This window comes from Apium graveolens, chromosome 7 (assembly GCF_009905375.1).
Source record: "Apium graveolens cultivar Ventura chromosome 7, ASM990537v1, whole genome shotgun sequence".
Lineage (NCBI taxonomy): Eukaryota > Viridiplantae > Streptophyta > Magnoliopsida > Apiales > Apiaceae > Apium > Apium graveolens.
Genome location: NC_133653.1, coordinates 72,791,374 through 72,806,934, shown reverse-complemented (window position 1 = coordinate 72,806,934; position 15,561 = coordinate 72,791,374). Strand labels below are relative to the sequence as shown.

General features: G+C 34.7%; 3 protein-coding genes across 6 annotated transcripts; 2 read left to right on the top strand and 1 right to left on the bottom strand.

The window, feature by feature from the left end:
- Positions 1–1,587: 1,587 nt before the first annotated feature.
- Positions 1,588–6,644, top strand: LOC141672716 (protease Do-like 5, chloroplastic). Of its 2 annotated transcripts, none has more exons than XM_074479366.1 (8): positions 1,588–1,998; positions 3,039–3,185; positions 4,186–4,248; positions 4,382–4,471; positions 5,337–5,459; positions 5,732–5,819; positions 6,134–6,208; positions 6,346–6,644. In XM_074479366.1, exons 1-8 carry the CDS (start codon positions 1,702–1,704, stop codon positions 6,372–6,374), a joined length of 912 nt encoding a protein of 303 aa, XP_074335467.1. In that variant the 5' UTR covers positions 1,588–1,701; the 3' UTR covers positions 6,375–6,644. The 2 variants fall into 2 exon arrangements, with proteins under 2 accessions (XP_074335467.1, XP_074335466.1); XM_074479365.1 differs by having other exon boundaries at positions 1,593–1,998; positions 6,351–6,644.
- Positions 6,645–7,564: 920 nt separating this feature from the next.
- Positions 7,565–9,389, bottom strand: LOC141671081 (uncharacterized). Of its 3 annotated transcripts, XM_074477176.1 has the most exons (3): positions 9,368–9,384; positions 9,235–9,272; positions 7,565–8,294 (listed from the first exon to the last, which is right to left on the bottom strand). In XM_074477176.1, the coding sequence occupies exon 3, from the start codon at positions 8,187–8,189 to the stop codon at positions 7,833–7,835; it is 357 nt and encodes a 118-aa protein (XP_074333277.1). In that variant the 5' UTR covers positions 8,190–8,294; positions 9,235–9,272; positions 9,368–9,384; the 3' UTR covers positions 7,565–7,832. The 3 variants fall into 3 exon arrangements, with proteins under 3 accessions (XP_074333277.1, XP_074333276.1, XP_074333278.1); XM_074477175.1 differs by having other exon boundaries at positions 7,565–8,319; positions 9,235–9,389; XM_074477177.1 differs by having other exon boundaries at positions 9,247–9,372.
- Positions 9,390–9,590: 201 nt separating this feature from the next.
- LOC141671080 (KH domain-containing protein At4g18375-like) lies at positions 9,591–15,018 on the top strand. Its single transcript, XM_074477173.1, has 8 exons — positions 9,591–9,710; positions 10,072–10,681; positions 11,068–11,562; positions 12,776–13,015; positions 13,103–13,375; positions 13,912–13,970; positions 14,069–14,165; positions 14,491–15,018. The coding sequence occupies exons 1-8, from the start codon at positions 9,592–9,594 to the stop codon at positions 14,620–14,622; spliced, it is 2,025 nt and encodes a 674-aa protein (XP_074333274.1). The 5' UTR covers position 9,591; the 3' UTR covers positions 14,623–15,018.
- Positions 15,019–15,561: the final 543 nt, after the last annotated feature.

The window sequence follows — 15,561 nt, the reverse complement described above, 5'->3', positions numbered from 1 at the left end:
CAAAAATGTAGTTGATATAATATAAATTAATAAGTATACACATTTATCAACTAATCTTAAGTTAATGTTAAGACTTCATTGTAAAATTCACGATCATTATAAAATATATAACCAAACAAATGAAAAATATAATCAACATTTAATTTTTTTTATCCTTTTTTTTTATTTTCTCTCGCCTCCACATTTTTGAATATTTTTAATATCCTTACTCCACACTAGAGATGCACAAAAAATCCGGGTCCGAAAATCTGGTCCGGCCCAATCCGGTCAAAGCCCGGTCAAGCCCGACCCGATCAAAGCCCGGCCCGGTCCCGGCCCGGGCTTCGGGTCTCGACGGGCCCTATATTTTTAGGCAAAGCCCGGCCCGACCCGGTTAAAAGCCCGGCCCGGCCCGATTAAAAGCCCGAAAAAGCCCGATTATAATCTGATTATTCTAATATATTTTCTTATATATTTATAAATTCACATTTACTATAAATATAAATAATACTTTAAACACATATATATATTTACATATTTGTGATTAATAATATTATTTATATATATACTTCGTTGCATCAATAATGAAAGAAGATATAATAAGTACACTATATATTTGTATATCATTGTTATCATAACAATGATAAAACATATTATTCTATAAACATGTTTATTTGTTGCTGAACTTAAATATTTTCAAAGAAGTAAAGTTTTCATAAAATATTCCATGTAAACTAAATTAGTTTAACTAATACATTTTTACGATAATCTAGTTACTAACATATGTATTATGCGGAATCTTTAATAATACTCGATCTGATTTAAATTAGAAAAAATGTTCGTGCCGATCCGATCCGAAAAAAAGTCCGATTAGGCCCGCCTCGAGGGCCCAAACGGGCTCTGACATTTTCGGTAAGCCCGACCCGGCCCGGCCCGGTCAAAGCCTGAAAAGCGCGGCCCGGTCAAAGCCCGGACTTTTTAAGGCCCGGTTAAAGCCCGGGCTTTTTAAGGCCCGGTCAAAACCCGACCCGGTGGCCCTTTTGTGCATCTCTACTCCACACAGAGAATTAGTTTATATTTTATTTTTTAATGTAATTTATCACGTAACTTAAACTTCAATTTATTAATATTCCGAATTTATTTTTTTGCAAATTATTAATTATTTTAAAATAAGTGGTTGAACCGCAAACCGATCCGCAATAACCGCAAATTCGCAACCGCAAATGACGCGGTTAATGCGGTGGCGGATGACAATTTTTTAAAACCGCTTTTCGCGGTTTGGTTCGACTTTTACCCAAAACCGATCAGATCCGAACCGTGTACACCTATAATATATTTTGTACTTCACTGTAGATATAGATATACATCATTGTAAGAATACACAATGTGTTTTCATAATTTATCAAAAAAAATTGTGCGCTTTTGTATAATTTTTAAAAATCTGCCGATTTTTTAAAAATTATCGATAAATTATTTCAGAATTGATTAAATAAATTATTCAATTTTTTAAAACTAGTCCAGTACTTTCTATTTCCGAAATATTTTAAACACGGTTTTCAGGTTTGCAAAAATATTCAGCAACTCCTTGTAAAATGTGAACTGAGTGGAGCCACAAAACTGAACAAGATTAACTTGACATTTATCCCAGTGAATAAAAACAAAGAAAAATCTTCTTGCAATAAAGTTTTGCACAAGAGAAGGAAAGGGCATAAAATTGAAGTGATGGTGGTGTTGGGTTGTTTGAAATTGCAATCCATCCCTCAACTAGTTCAACGTAATAACCCCAAGCAATCTTTAACTTGTTGTTCTACTACTAGTTGTTGTTTATGTTTGTGTTCTGAAAGCAATAATCAAAAGAAGAAGAAGAGCAACATTGTTGTCACAAGGAGAAAAGCTTTAATCTTTACTACTACTTCTTTAGTATCTACACCCTTTTCATTTCAGCTACTGGCAAATGCTCAACAAGATGTAGAAGATGCACTTGAACAAGAAGAAGATAGAGTTGTTCACCTTTTTGAGGTCATCTCTCTCTCTCTCTCTAACAAGTGTGAAATGATGCATCTGTTTAATTTTTTAAACATCTGGTCAAATTGTTGTTTGTATTGAAATTTGACAACTTTGTTTATCATAAATGACTTAGCTGTTGGTTTCCAAACTAGAGGAACTATGCATTAAATCATGCATAAATATAGTGTGTGAATGGCAGGAACTCACACTTCTCATGTCTTATTGCCACAACTGCCTTTCCTTTTTAATCTTTTTTTGAAGCTATGCTTTTGGCCATTTCGACATGGTATCTAAGGAAACAAATAGATCGTAGCTAAGGTGTGGTTCATGTAGCATTGCATAATAGCTCAAGTGGAAAAGGATTGTCATATTTGCGTGCAATAACGAGGCACAAAATCTTGATTTGAAGATGGTGGCCTACAGTGCTAGGTGCTATTATGCCTATCTCAACTGAAAATCTTTCTCATACAGTTAACTAATTGAAGGATTACTTTCACTCTTGTAAAGTAGTACCTAAAATTCCTTTCCAGATCCCCTAACCGATGTGGAACAACCTAACAATCGCTCCTCCCACGTTACCAAGAAAAAGGAAGGCATCTTATGGTGGTCTTCATTTGTGCAAACCATTATAATTTGGAATATATTTAAAAACTCGTTAGGGGTCTTGAAGTGAAATAGAATGTCAGTCTTCCTGTATCTCTTTGATTGCCAAGACTCGTGCATCCTAATAAGGTGATGTACTTTTATAATGCAATTGTGCATTGTTTACTAGCTGCAGAGTCTGCCACAATTTTGAAAAATGTGTTGTGGAATGAAAACATCTTATATCTAAGGATGCTATGTTGTGAGGATTGGCAGTGACACATTTTGCTTGAATTCTTTAATGCATAATGATCCTAAAATTATGATTTCTAACAATAAACAACACTAACATAATTTATGTTTGAATACCAATCCTTTTTTTTTCGCACCACAAAGCAGAAGCAATATTGCAGAGCCAAGCTGAATGTCATTTTGGTTTATTATAACAAAGCTTCTTGGTATATCTGTAGAAAACTTCACCATCTGTTGTTTTCATCAAAGATCTTGAAATCGTGAAAAAACCCAAGAGCTCTGACGAGATTGTAATGATAGATGATGAACTTGCAAAGGTCGAAGGGACGGGTTCAGGCTTCATCTGGGATAAGTTTGGTCACATTGTAAGATTTTAATTCTCTATTGTACATATATATAGTCACCTTGCATAATCATATATTGATCATCAGACGTTTATCAATGGATTTGCATTTGTTTCTCATCATCAATTTTATGTTTAAATAGTTATTTACCAGTTCGATATGCTCTTAAATTTTATTTTTGTAGCTTGTATCCCAAATCTCTCCTCTCCTTTTTAAAGTCAAAAAGGTTGTTATGTGCGTTATTATCTTTTATTATTTCTTTTTGTACTTAAGATTCCGTTGCAATGCATGTTGTTTTGGAACCATGCCATCCTCCGAATTCTTTTGGCAATTGATAATTAAAAGCTCCTGTGTTTAAAATTTAGACTCCAACTTTTATTTCATAGATAATCTACTTGGCTATCCGTCGTATCTCAATAATGGAGTTAATTGACTTTGTTTGTATCATGGATAATTTTGCATTATACGTGTCAATTGGAGTTTCATTAGTAATGCACAATTTTTTTTTATCAATTCCTTTTTTTTTGTCTATTACTTATTTAAAGTTGATGTCAAGAATTGGCTGTTTTTGTAGCATAACCCTGTGGTTGGTTCAAAGGTTCTACACTTGAACCAATAGTAAGCCTCCACAGTTAATATAGTTTTTTTCAATGAATTATCTTCTTTCACATGTAACAACCTAAGAATTTTGAAAGTCAAGTATAGTTCATATGTGCTTGACATCTTCTGCATCAAGTCAGAATGATATAATTATTTCTTGCAATTACTGAACCTCTCTCTGGCAGTATCTATAAGTTGTGAGGAAATATGTCTGCCCTAGTATTATAATTAAAAGAAACTTATTTTGTTATTGCTGAATGATGAATGTGTTTATTGTTTTGAGTCTTTGTGTGCAAGTAGAGACTAATTGATTGAGGTGTATGTGCCATTGATTTATTATGTATTCACGGCACAATATTTTAGACTCTTCTTTAGACAAGAAAGTGAACTATTTCATATTCTCGAGGCAAATTATTGACAGGTGACTAATTATCATGTCGTTGCTAAACTGGCTATGGATAGTGCAGGACTACAGCGCTGTAAGGTTTTTGTTTAAAATTCCCTCTACATTTCCTATCTATTTGCTTCTTTCATTGCAAGAAGTGGTAATTCTAGATCTTTGTTATGGATATAAACCTGTCTTAAGCCTCGATATGGTGCATCTGTGTCTGGAACAGGTATATTTAGTTGATAAAAAGGGCAACAGCTTTTCTAGGGAAGCTAAGATTATTGGTGTCGATCCAGCATATGATTTGGCTGTTCTAAAGGTAAAAGAATGGAAGTCCTACTATTATACTAAATGTGGTATTAGTTTTCCAATCAAATTAGTTCTTAATCTCAATCAAATTATTTCTTAATCTTTTATAAGATAATGCATATATAGTACACATGAAGCTACGACAAAGTCACATACATACATGCAAAACATCAATTATTTTATGTCGGAAAGCGTTAATATTTTTGAAAATGGTAATGTTTTTCTTTGGTAGTTTGATGCGCTAGAGTCAAGAAAAATGCTCCTAGTTGAGTTTGCGATTACGTGAAAGTACACTCTGTAGTGATATCCTGAGCAGAAGGGAAGTGGTCGAGCAGGGAGGAGAACAAACAGATTTGGTTATTCTGTGAATCATGTTAAGAATGTGTTGAAGTAAAAAAGGAGTAGTTGATACAAGTCTCGCAAATGAGATAGTTGATTTGTAGAATTTTATAAGTGCCGTTTTAGAATAGATCATACCATTCAACTATATGCTGCTTGGGAAGAGTCTGCTCACATAAAATGTCATTCTTGTGGTTGCCAGTACAAAGTGGTGGACTGGTTTTAACAGGAGAATTGACAAGATCTTCCACCCTCAAAGCAACCACCAAGAACAACATGCCTATGCCAAATGAACACACAAAAGCTTGTTCTTCATTGATTTTTCCATTAAAAATATGTTCTTAGATTAATATATAGTAGTGAATGTCTTGGTTTTTAAAAAATGGTCCTATAAAGTCACGTAGAAATACTTTAATATTCTCTGATTGGCTTATCTCGACAGAACTCTGAGTTCTGTCTCTAATCTATCTTTGGTCCTAATTTCACCTTGATAGGCCTACCTTTGTAAGTAATGTTGACATATTATACTATTTCAGGTTGACGTTGAAGGAAATGAACCAAAGCCAGTCACTCTCGGAACCTCCGACAATTTACGAGTGGGTCAGAGCTGCTTTGCCATCGGGAATCCTTATGGATACGAGAATACTCTAACAACAGGGGTAAATCCATCTGGATTTCTTTTCTTCATTATCACATGGGCAAAAGCTCTTATCAACTACTTGTGTTTTTCTACCACTAGTATCAGTACTAAATTTTGTTGTTGTCGTGAGTGAGTGTGATTTCCACCACTAGGAGGTTTATCTAAATATTTAAGTTACATAAAGATTTTTTTATAACTAATGATTAGTATGTTATTTGAAAATTGTTTATTACAAGCCCCTCCAATCAAATCAAATTGGAAGTTTACTGACTAGTTGCAATGATGTATCAGGTAGTCAGTGGGTTAGGCAGGGAGATACCTTCACCAAATGGCAGCCCAATCAGAGGGGCTATCCAAACAGATGCTGCTATCAATTCAGGTATAAGTTCAGTTCATATAATGTCCATGGAACTTCTGTGAAGAAGATACCTTAGTTTTTATAGCGGGAAGGGTTTAATCTCAAAATCAATTGTGCAAACAACTTTCTAAAATTGCTTAGCAATGTCCCTTCCCCCTTTTCTGTACGTTAGCTAAGTGATTGTGTAATAAATTCATGAGAAGGTTAAGTGCGGTTTTACTAGTCCAGTTTTAAGAGTTCGAACTGTAATAGTGCCCTATCTGCTTTTGAACTTGGTGCCTCTACATTTCTCTATAAAATGAAGATTTTTATTGAAGGGGAGTTGGTTTGCGCAGGAAATTCAGGCGGGCCCTTGATTGATTCATATGGTCATGTTATTGGTGTTAACACGGCTACTTTCACTCGCAAAGGTAAACAGACATTTTCTAAATTTATATTTCCATTGAACAAGAAATGCAGTTCTGTTCCTCGTATACCATCTTTTTAGCTTTCCCACAGAAGCTTTGTACATTAGCTTTTTAAAAAGTATACCATCTCTTTTCTGAAGTGCAGGTAGTGGGATATCCTCTGGTGTGAACTTTGCAATACCTATAGATACTGTTGTGCGAACTATACCTGCCCTAATTGTATATGGAACAGCTTATAGGGATAGGTATTGAGGATCATGTAGTTCTACTAATAATTTAGTTGGTCCTGATGGTTTTCCCACGTAAACTATTAGTATCAGAGCTGTATCAAGTCAGAAGTGCTAAGCTAAGCACCAGTCCCTTATCAAACCTGTACAAACTGGTATTTGTTGTATAGCTGATAGAAAAGTTTCAATGCAATGAAAATTAAAATCCACGACATTCGGGCTCTGTGAACCTAATAGCTGAGTGATTTCGTGTGTAATTGTTGCTCAAGTTGTTGCCCATTGGACAGCATGCCGCATTCTGCACACCATCCAATGTTGAGAATTGGGAGAATAACCATACATCTAATGTAATGACAACCAGTGTCTCAAAATTATATATCCTGGTTGCATATAGATGATTTTTTTATATCATGAATTCGATTGCTCAGAATTGATATTAAGGCTCCGTATGCCATATACTACATAAGAAAAGAGGTTATTGCAATCTTGATCTCCTCTTTTTGGAAGATTTCTAAAATTACCCTAAATAGATTATTGGGCTGTGCATTTTGTAGGCATCTTTATTCTTCTATGTTGATGGATGAAACAGCACCGGATATTGTAAATACTGATACTTCTGGAGTAATATGTCCTTGTACCAAGTCAACCTACATTGTGCTAATCACAACATTATTTTCAGAGGCAAAGGTTTCTTGAAATAATGGGTGTCAAAATCTTGTGTTGTTTTGTAATAAATCAATATTCTAATTCATCTAAATAGCATGTCATAATTTTTTTTATTTTTTTTAACGGGAGCAATGGTTAAGAATAGCTTATGACCTAATGGATGGAAGATTAGAAACCGTGTAATAATCCAAATTCCAGGGAATTGAAAAATCATCAAGAGTTGAAGGAAGTCTAGAAGCGGAACTTGGAGGGGCAATATATACGAAACAGACCTAATAGAGGAATGATGTCAGACTCGACCACTCAGTTCTTAAAGCACCTATACAAATAAAAGAATCTCCACTATAACTAAGTTATTGGCACTTGATGATTATAACCAGTCGGGCTGAATTAAGTAATTAACCCCTATACTACATATTGAAAATCTTAAACGCATTAAGAGCGGCGGATTATGGTAGCTACCCCATGGACAACAGAAATTTAAATTGCAAATGAATTATTTACAACATAGAGGTTCATAGTATACTGCAACTAAAGAAGACATTGCTGATTTTTACCTGGAGAATGAAATCAATTTGAATAACCTTACACGGGATATTTTAAGCAGGAAATATTACTTAAATATCTCAGATTTTTCATCTACTAAAAAACAGCAAGATGCAATAATTTTTTGGGTACAGATACTTTTAGGTCTCATGTTTTCATAACAAATAAATTAACTAGCAGGGATGAGATTACTTCTGTCTCTGAAGCGATAATAGTGCCAGTTGTTCCTCAATAGACGAGTCCACGTGACAAGATGTTCTGCAAGAGGACGGGATGAGAATGAGGCCTAGGCAACGCTGCTCCAATGGAGTAGGAGAATTATGACGCATACTACGATATTCCACTGTATCTTGCAGAATGATGTTCCCTTGCTTATCAAGGCAGTAAAAGCTGCCCATGAAAAACCTCCCATCATTTACCCCTATAAGCATTCGACGAAACAGAAGCTTCTTTACCTCATCTACATGAGCTGAGTGGTTTGCTTTGGGCATATCTGACCCTCCCGGCTTGGTTACCGATGTTTCCACCTGGCTTCGGGCTTCCATAAGCTTATGATATGACAACCCAGTCAAAATTTGATAGACCTAATAAATGCAACTCTTAATTCTTTTGCAATTTCAGACAGACAAATCCAATCCCTTCAAATTAGTCTGGGAAAAACACAAACATATAAACCTGCAGATCAGCGATACATTTAAGTACACAAAGAGCAATTAATTGAGGATATACACAGCAGGATATGCAATTCTATAAACATTTTTTATAAGAAAGTAACATCAAAACGACATTTTTCTCACAGACCTTGTAACCAACATAATATAAAGCTCCCATTTCAAATAACAAAGCGCAATAAACAAACTAGTGCAATCACCATTTCAATCAACGATGAGCAAGAAATTGGATTAAAGTCAGATATCAGTGTCGTGTTCGGTAGAATTAAATATAACAGGGTGTGGGTGCGGGGAGAAATGAAATTTGAACATTCATTTGTTTACATCCATTCAACAAATGTAAACTAGTTTCTAGTTTATCCCATCAATTTACAATTAAATGTTCAATCCATCCTTGAACTCGTATATATCATAAATCTAATATAGTCACATAATCATGTTTTTCACCGTAGTCAATTCTCCCATCTCTTTTACTTAAATCTTATTCACAAATTACTTCGTAGTTCGAACACATCCTAAGAGCCAAAGAGTTCTATAACAACAGAATACGCGAATTCAGTTTAGTATGCATAGAAAAGCCAATGTATTAATTAAGCTCCAGTGCTCCACCAAAGATTCCGATAACTATTAACAGTTAAAATTAAAAGATACTTGCACATAGACGATCGAAACACACACACACACACAAGCATATACAATTCTTAGCTACAAATGGCCTCATATGTGTCACAAAGTTATGAACTTTGAGCAAAACCCGACAATCTTGAGATAAAAATTATAGTAAAAACAAGAAATTAGCTGCAACAAAATGTAAAAAAGATAGAATCTTTGCATACCCAAATCAAGATTAATTAAAAAACAGCACATTACGTTATCATAACATTAAAGTGAAAAAAGAAAATAAAAGAGAATCACTTACTCCAAAAGATACCTATTGTGATAAGTCTTCAAGAAACCCTGCAAAACAAAAAGAAAAAGATCAAAGCTTTGAACTTTAAAGATACGATTTTTGGGTAATTAATCAGGTTAAGCGGGTCAAATTTAGATCCGACCCATGAGTTCAGAACTGCTGAAACCGACCTAAAAGCAATACAGATTTTATTCTTTGATTTTTTTCGGTTAAATAAATCTTTTTTTTGAGGATGTCAGCTAAGCCTAATTGGCAAATTTTAATAACTGAAATAACTAAAATCTATTTTATTTGTATAAATTGTGTTTTTTTAAAATAAATATAAATTATATTTTTAATTTTTTTTTTAAAGAAAGTGTGTTTATAATGTGTTTGTTTGTAAATAAACATGCAGTAAAACAAAAACCTTACAAGTTACAAGGAACTCACTTAATTTTCATCTGCCTCACTATTTCCTTAGTTTTCTTGCGATTTCTCAACCCCAGGTACAATTTTTTGATTCTTTGCTGAATTCATCTCTATTTGTGAGTGTTTGATATGATTTTATATTTTTTTTTGTATTTGTAATATTTCTGTTAATTGTTATCTCAATTGCCTCTCTACAAGCTTCATTCAATTAGACAAATTGTTGTGCAATTGCTAATTCTATTACATGGGTTTATGTGATTATCAAGAAAGAATCAAGAATAAATGAAGTAATACACATGTGCCTGAATATGTAATATTCTGCAAAGTAAAGTTTGCAACTTTATGGTATTATGTTCTTGAATCATGAAAGAAACATGAGTAACTATTTACTGCAGAATTGGTGAATTTGGTTTGTGATTCTTTTTTCATTGCATTAAGGTTGGGTTGTGTTAGCGTAATGGTTAGAAAAGGCAAGCGATTGCAATCTCGTTCTCACCAGGACTATGATGGGGATAGTAGAAATCAGAAAAGGCGGGTAAATGATAGAGATGAGAGGGGTGATGGTGAATTGATTGTGTATCGGATATTGTGCCCGGACAGGGTCATTGGGAGTGTGATAGGGAAGAGTGGGAAAGTTATAAACTCTATTAGGCAAGAATCGAGAGCAAAGGTTAAAGTTGTTGATCCATTTCCAGGTGCCAATGATAGGGTGTTGACGGTTTATTGCTATGTTAATGAGAAGGTCAAAGTGGAAGTTGATGATGAGTTTGATGATACGGAGACTCTTTGTGCGGCTCAGAAGGCTCTCTTGATGGTGCATACTGCAATTTCTGATGCAGTGGCGTCAATTGGTGATTCTGACAAGAAGCAGAGAGATGATGAGTGCCAAATTTTGGTGCCAGCCAGCCAGTCGGCAAATATAATTGGTAAATCTGGGTCTACTATTAAAAAAATGAGAAGCAAGACAAGGACAAACATCAGGGTTACATCGAAAGATGCAAGCGATCCCAAGCATTCCTGTGCCATGCACTTTGACAACTTTATTCAGGTCAGTTCTTTTCGGAAATGTCAGTATTCATCTGTTTAATGTATAGTCTATTTTAGGATAAAAAAAGATCTTAAATAATAAGTTTCAAGATACTTTGGAACATATAATCTGAAATTGGGTGTACAGTATTTGCTCCATAAATAGGTTTGCCATTCAAGTATTTGGTTTAACACTTATCAAGTCTTCTACTGAACCCTAAAAATATTTTATTTGGATGAGAAGTCAATCTTTGTGATGTGCTACTGATATCCATGAGTATTAAAATTCGCATTATTACCATTTACAATGACGTAACTTTGTCTGTGTATCCGCTTATATATACATTTAGTTATTTTTGTCTTTGTCAGTATTAATTGATTTTGAAACGTCTATTTACTGTCAAACAGATAACTGGTGAACCGAATGCAGTTAAAAAGGCATTATTTGCAATTTCTGCCATTATGTACAAGTTTGGTCCGAAGGAAAATATTTCTCTTGATACTTCTGTACTCGAAGTCCCTCCAACCATTATTATCCCTTCAGATGTACCTGTGTTTCCTGCTGCAGAAATGTATCCAAGTGTAGATTCTGTCGTTAATCCGAGATCAATTGCGTCCATTCTTGGTGCCACACATTTAGCTGAACATGCAGGTTATGCTGATACAGGGAAGTCATGGCCAGCATATCCATCTTCTGTTCCCATGGTTTCCCAATATGGCAGTGCATCTCGATCGGAGGAGTTAATTATTAGAGTTTTGTGCTCCTTTAGCAAGATTGGTCGTGTTATTGGAAAGGGAGGATCATCAATCAAAAGTGTGAGGAAGGCTACCGGTGCAAGAGTTAACGTTGATGATAAGAAGACTGATCATAATGAATGTACTATCACTGTCACCGCAACAGAGGTATATGGATTATATCTACATTCTAAAACCTGTGCAGTCAGTTAGTAATAAATATTGTACTTGATCTATGGGAGAAGCAGTTAAATCTTCTTTTGCAATTGTTTCTTTTCTTTTTTTCTTTATTTTATGGCACTGATTTCCACTTATTTCACTTACGAGCATGTGCACACATTCTGCAGTGTTATTGCTGATCTTATTAAATTATTGTAAAAGAAAAGAACTTTATGTACAGCTTATGTAAGTGGACACAACTTGTTTTCTTCATATAGAAAGATGGTACCTAATGATGAGAAGATAAATCATACTGGGCACTACTCATTACAAGTGTAGTTCATTGTTCTTTCCATACATTCATGTTGAAGACCTTTTGGTTATAGCAAGCTACTAAGTACAATGAGGTTTAAAGTATCTCTTTGCAAGTAAGATGATAAATGATTAATGGCGTTTGTATCATGTTCTATGGAAAGTTTGTTTAATGGTAATATGAAAATTGTTTCCATTATTAGCATGGTTGTCAAGTTGCCGATGCCGACTAGTCGGCGACTAGTCGACAAGTCGACATAGCTGAGAAAGTCGACCCACGACTTGTTCAGTTTGGCGTCCATGGGTTTTACCTGGATCCGACCCAGAACCCGGCTAATTACTTGACCAAACTTAAAAATTAGGGTATTTTAATAAAACTTACGTGATTTTTAATTGAAACCTAAAGTCATCATCTCCAACTGCCTTCATCTCCATCTCCGATCTCATTGATGCATGATTGTGTTTGTTTAGTGTATTTGACTCTTTGATGCATTATTGTGTTTTTTAGTTGTTTTTACTGTATGACTTTGGGTACTTGAACTTACTATCTATTAGTTTTATTTGAATTCTGGAATTGATATGTGTTAACTAATGTTAAATATTATAATTACTCTAAATATATGTATGTCGACTATTTTTCGACTTTTTACGACTAGTCGGGCGACTTGTCGACTAATCAATTTGAAGGTACTTGGACACCTAGGCTCGACTTGTCGACTTAACAAGCTTGATTATTAGGAGATCATAGACATGCTAGAAGTTGAATAATAAATAGAATTTTAATATCTACATTAAGTGTATTTAACTAATAATACGAATTAGCTTGAGTTAGTTTCCGGAGATAATGTAACTGATATATAATGTTTATTCTTTGGATGTATCCTGATCACAATAGTGTTCTTTTATACAGAAATCGGACGATGTGAAATCCATGGCAAGTGAAGCTGTTTTATTGCTACAAGAAAAAATAAACGATGAGGATGCTGATACTGTATCTATCAGACTGCTCATCCCATCTAAAGTTATTGGTTGTATCATTGGAAAAAATGGTTCAATTATTAATGAAATCAGGAAGAGAGCTAAGGCTGATGTTCGTATCTCTAAAGGAGACAAGCCTAAATGTGCAGATGATGATGATGAACTCGTGGAGGTTTAGTTCACTGTGTCTGAAGTTTTGCTCTGATTGTGGTTCTATAAAATCATCCCTTTTTTAACCTACCTTGTATAAAAAATCCAGGTTCTTGGTGAAGTTGGTTGTGTGAGGGATGCGCTTGTCCAGATTGTTCTTAGGCTTCGAGATGATGTTTTAAAGGATAGGGAAGTAAATCAAAATCCTCTAGATGGTGTTGGACTTCGCTCTCTATACCTTGGTACCACAGAATTTTCAGTGCCTGCAGATTTGCCTGGCGTTCCTCCAGTTGGTCATTCAGGTTATGAGCAGAGGGGTGATACTGGGAGTGGCTTAAACATGGCTTCTACAGATAGCCTTTATGGATATGGATCATTTCCGGTATGACATTATCTGATAATTAATTAAATTGTAGCTATGTTTACCATTTTTATTGACCCTTACTCACATATCTAATTTTTAGGTACAAATTTTTAAATTTAATTTCGTTGAAAAGAATTTTGGGCAGCTTACCTAATTCCTCAATTTGCACGAATTATATTTCCTGTTTATGGTAATAATCAATGACAAGGGCTAATTTATAGAATTGAATCTAATCTTTACAATTTTACCATTTAAGAATCAGTCTGATTAAAGCATTGGCATCACTCTTGTATATAAGGCTGGTGTGTTGTGCAAGGTTCAGTTATGTCACGCATAGAAAGTAAGAGGCTGTTTTCACGGAAACGCTAAGCTTTATTGAATTTTTTGTGGAAAGTTTTGGACTATGTTGAAAGTTATAAAGCTTCTTAAAAATGTTCGGAAATATGAAGATGTTCAATTTTTTAGGCATCCACATATACTAATACACACACACACACACATACATGTTTAAAAATGTTTTCTCATTTTTTTCCTTTTCCATTTCTTTTTTGAAGATGGGCGACAGTGGCTATGGATCTTTGCCATCTCCATATTCATCAAAGCTGTATAACGGGTAAGAAATTTGTCTCTGGATTTTTGTAAGTGAAAACTATTTTTATACTTCATTGTGTGCCATATATAATATATTTTGGTATCATGTTATATATGCAGATTGCCTCGTGCAACGGTTCTTGAGATGATGGTTCCTGCTCATGCACTAGGCAAAGTAATGGGAAAGGGAGGGGCAAATTTAGATAACATTCGGAAGGTGGGTTACTTTTTATGCTTAAATCTTTATTTTGCTTCTACATTTGTTTCATTGTTAGTTTCCACTGGTTTCCATCTGCACTTTTAAATGGAAAAAATATTCTTCAGAAGAAATGAGCAAGCATGCATTATTTTTCTACCGTGTCTATTTGAATTACACTGAATACCAATGAATTTTTTCCCTTCAACTGGAAAAGCCTTGGAATTTTCATTTTGAGTAAGCGCACATCTAGAGGTTTTTATTTGAGTTGTTTACATTGATATTAATGTTATGGTTCAGCACATAAATGTTGATAATATTTTAATTAAACTAGCTTCTTGTTCAGATTTCTGGAGCTGATATAGATATCTCCCATTCAAAATCTTCACGAGGTGATTGTGTTGCTCTAATTTCTGGAACACCTGAGCAGAAGCGTGCTGCTGAAAACTTGATAGAGGCATTTATACTGTCCACTTAAGTTCTCTTTCATGAAAACTTCTGCTTTGGAGGTGAATCTTAGCATAAATGCCGGGGGCTTCAAATCATGTTTTCTTCTTAGTTCCATTAGGTCCCAGTTTTGCAGTGGAAGGGCTTAAATTTCTAGATTTCTTCTTCTGGAAACCTGTTTTTTTCCTAGCACAACCTAGGAAGCCTTTGCAGGAAGATTTATGAAGTGGATTTAGGTTCTCTCTGTTTGCTTTGGAATATCGTCAATCTGCCGTGTCTTAGAATTTTAATAGGATCTTTTCATTCCTGACTATCAGTTCTTTCTTCTGAAGTCCGACACCGCTATGCTCAATAAATTGATGTCCAAGTACTTTTAGTACCAATTAACTTTTAACTCATATATATGGATGTATTGGTTGCTTCACTATTCTTCTTCCACTTTCCTTCCCAGGATAATACAGGATTATAGCTGCTCTAGCATTTTCATACTCTGACTTTTTCAAGGTTACAGAGTAGTTACACAAGAAGGAAGTACGATCTTCTGACGGGGAGCATTTCAAAACATCGAGAAACCTCTTTTTGTGGTTTAAAGTTGCTCTCTTAATTCGAGCATTTGAAGCATTCATTGCTATTTCTTCTTTTAAGATAACTTTCTGAAATGAATGTGTTTTTTATGTTATTCTAATTGTTTTGGTTGCCTTTCTCGGGTTTTCCTTGTTACCTTCTCTGCTACATTCTTCGGTTGTATACCCCTTCTGATTTTCAGCGCACACATTTTAGTAAGACCGATTAGAGTGGTTTTACTTCTGCCTTACATAATTTATTTGAATCCCAAAGTCTAATTCAGCACAATTATACTCACTTTATCAGATTTTTTTTGAGATTTTTGGTATATTATGTATGTTGAAGGCCTAAATACACTTCAAACATCCACACTAGGTGGTTCATGATAGTGTTAGGAGTTGCAAAG

What these genes read in the sequence shown, in the direction of transcription:
- LOC141672716 (XM_074479365.1), top strand. Translation starts at nt 1,702, where the DNA reads ATGGTGGTGTTGGGTTGTTTGAAATTGCAATCCATCCCTCAACTAGTT. An exon ending in GGGATAAGTTTGGTCACATT is followed by an intron (nt 3,186 to 4,185) that starts GTAAGATTTTAA and finishes AATTATTGACAG; the next exon opens with GTGACTAATTATCATGTCGT. An exon ending in CAGGACTACAGCGCTGTAAG is followed by an intron (nt 4,249 to 4,381) that starts GTTTTTGTTTAA and finishes TGTCTGGAACAG; the next exon opens with GTATATTTAGTTGATAAAAA.
- LOC141671081 (XM_074477175.1), bottom strand. Translation starts at nt 8,189, where the DNA reads ATGGAAGCCCGAAGCCAGGTGGAAACATCGGTAACCAAGCCGGGAGGG.
- LOC141671080 (XM_074477173.1), top strand. Translation starts at nt 9,592, where the DNA reads ATGTGTTTGTTTGTAAATAAACATGCAGTAAAACAAAAACCTTACAAG. An exon ending in TCACTGTCACCGCAACAGAG is followed by an intron (nt 11,563 to 12,775) that starts GTATATGGATTA and finishes TCTTTTATACAG; the next exon opens with AAATCGGACGATGTGAAATC. An exon ending in TCATCAAAGCTGTATAACGG is followed by an intron (nt 13,971 to 14,068) that starts GTAAGAAATTTG and finishes TTATATATGCAG; the next exon opens with ATTGCCTCGTGCAACGGTTC.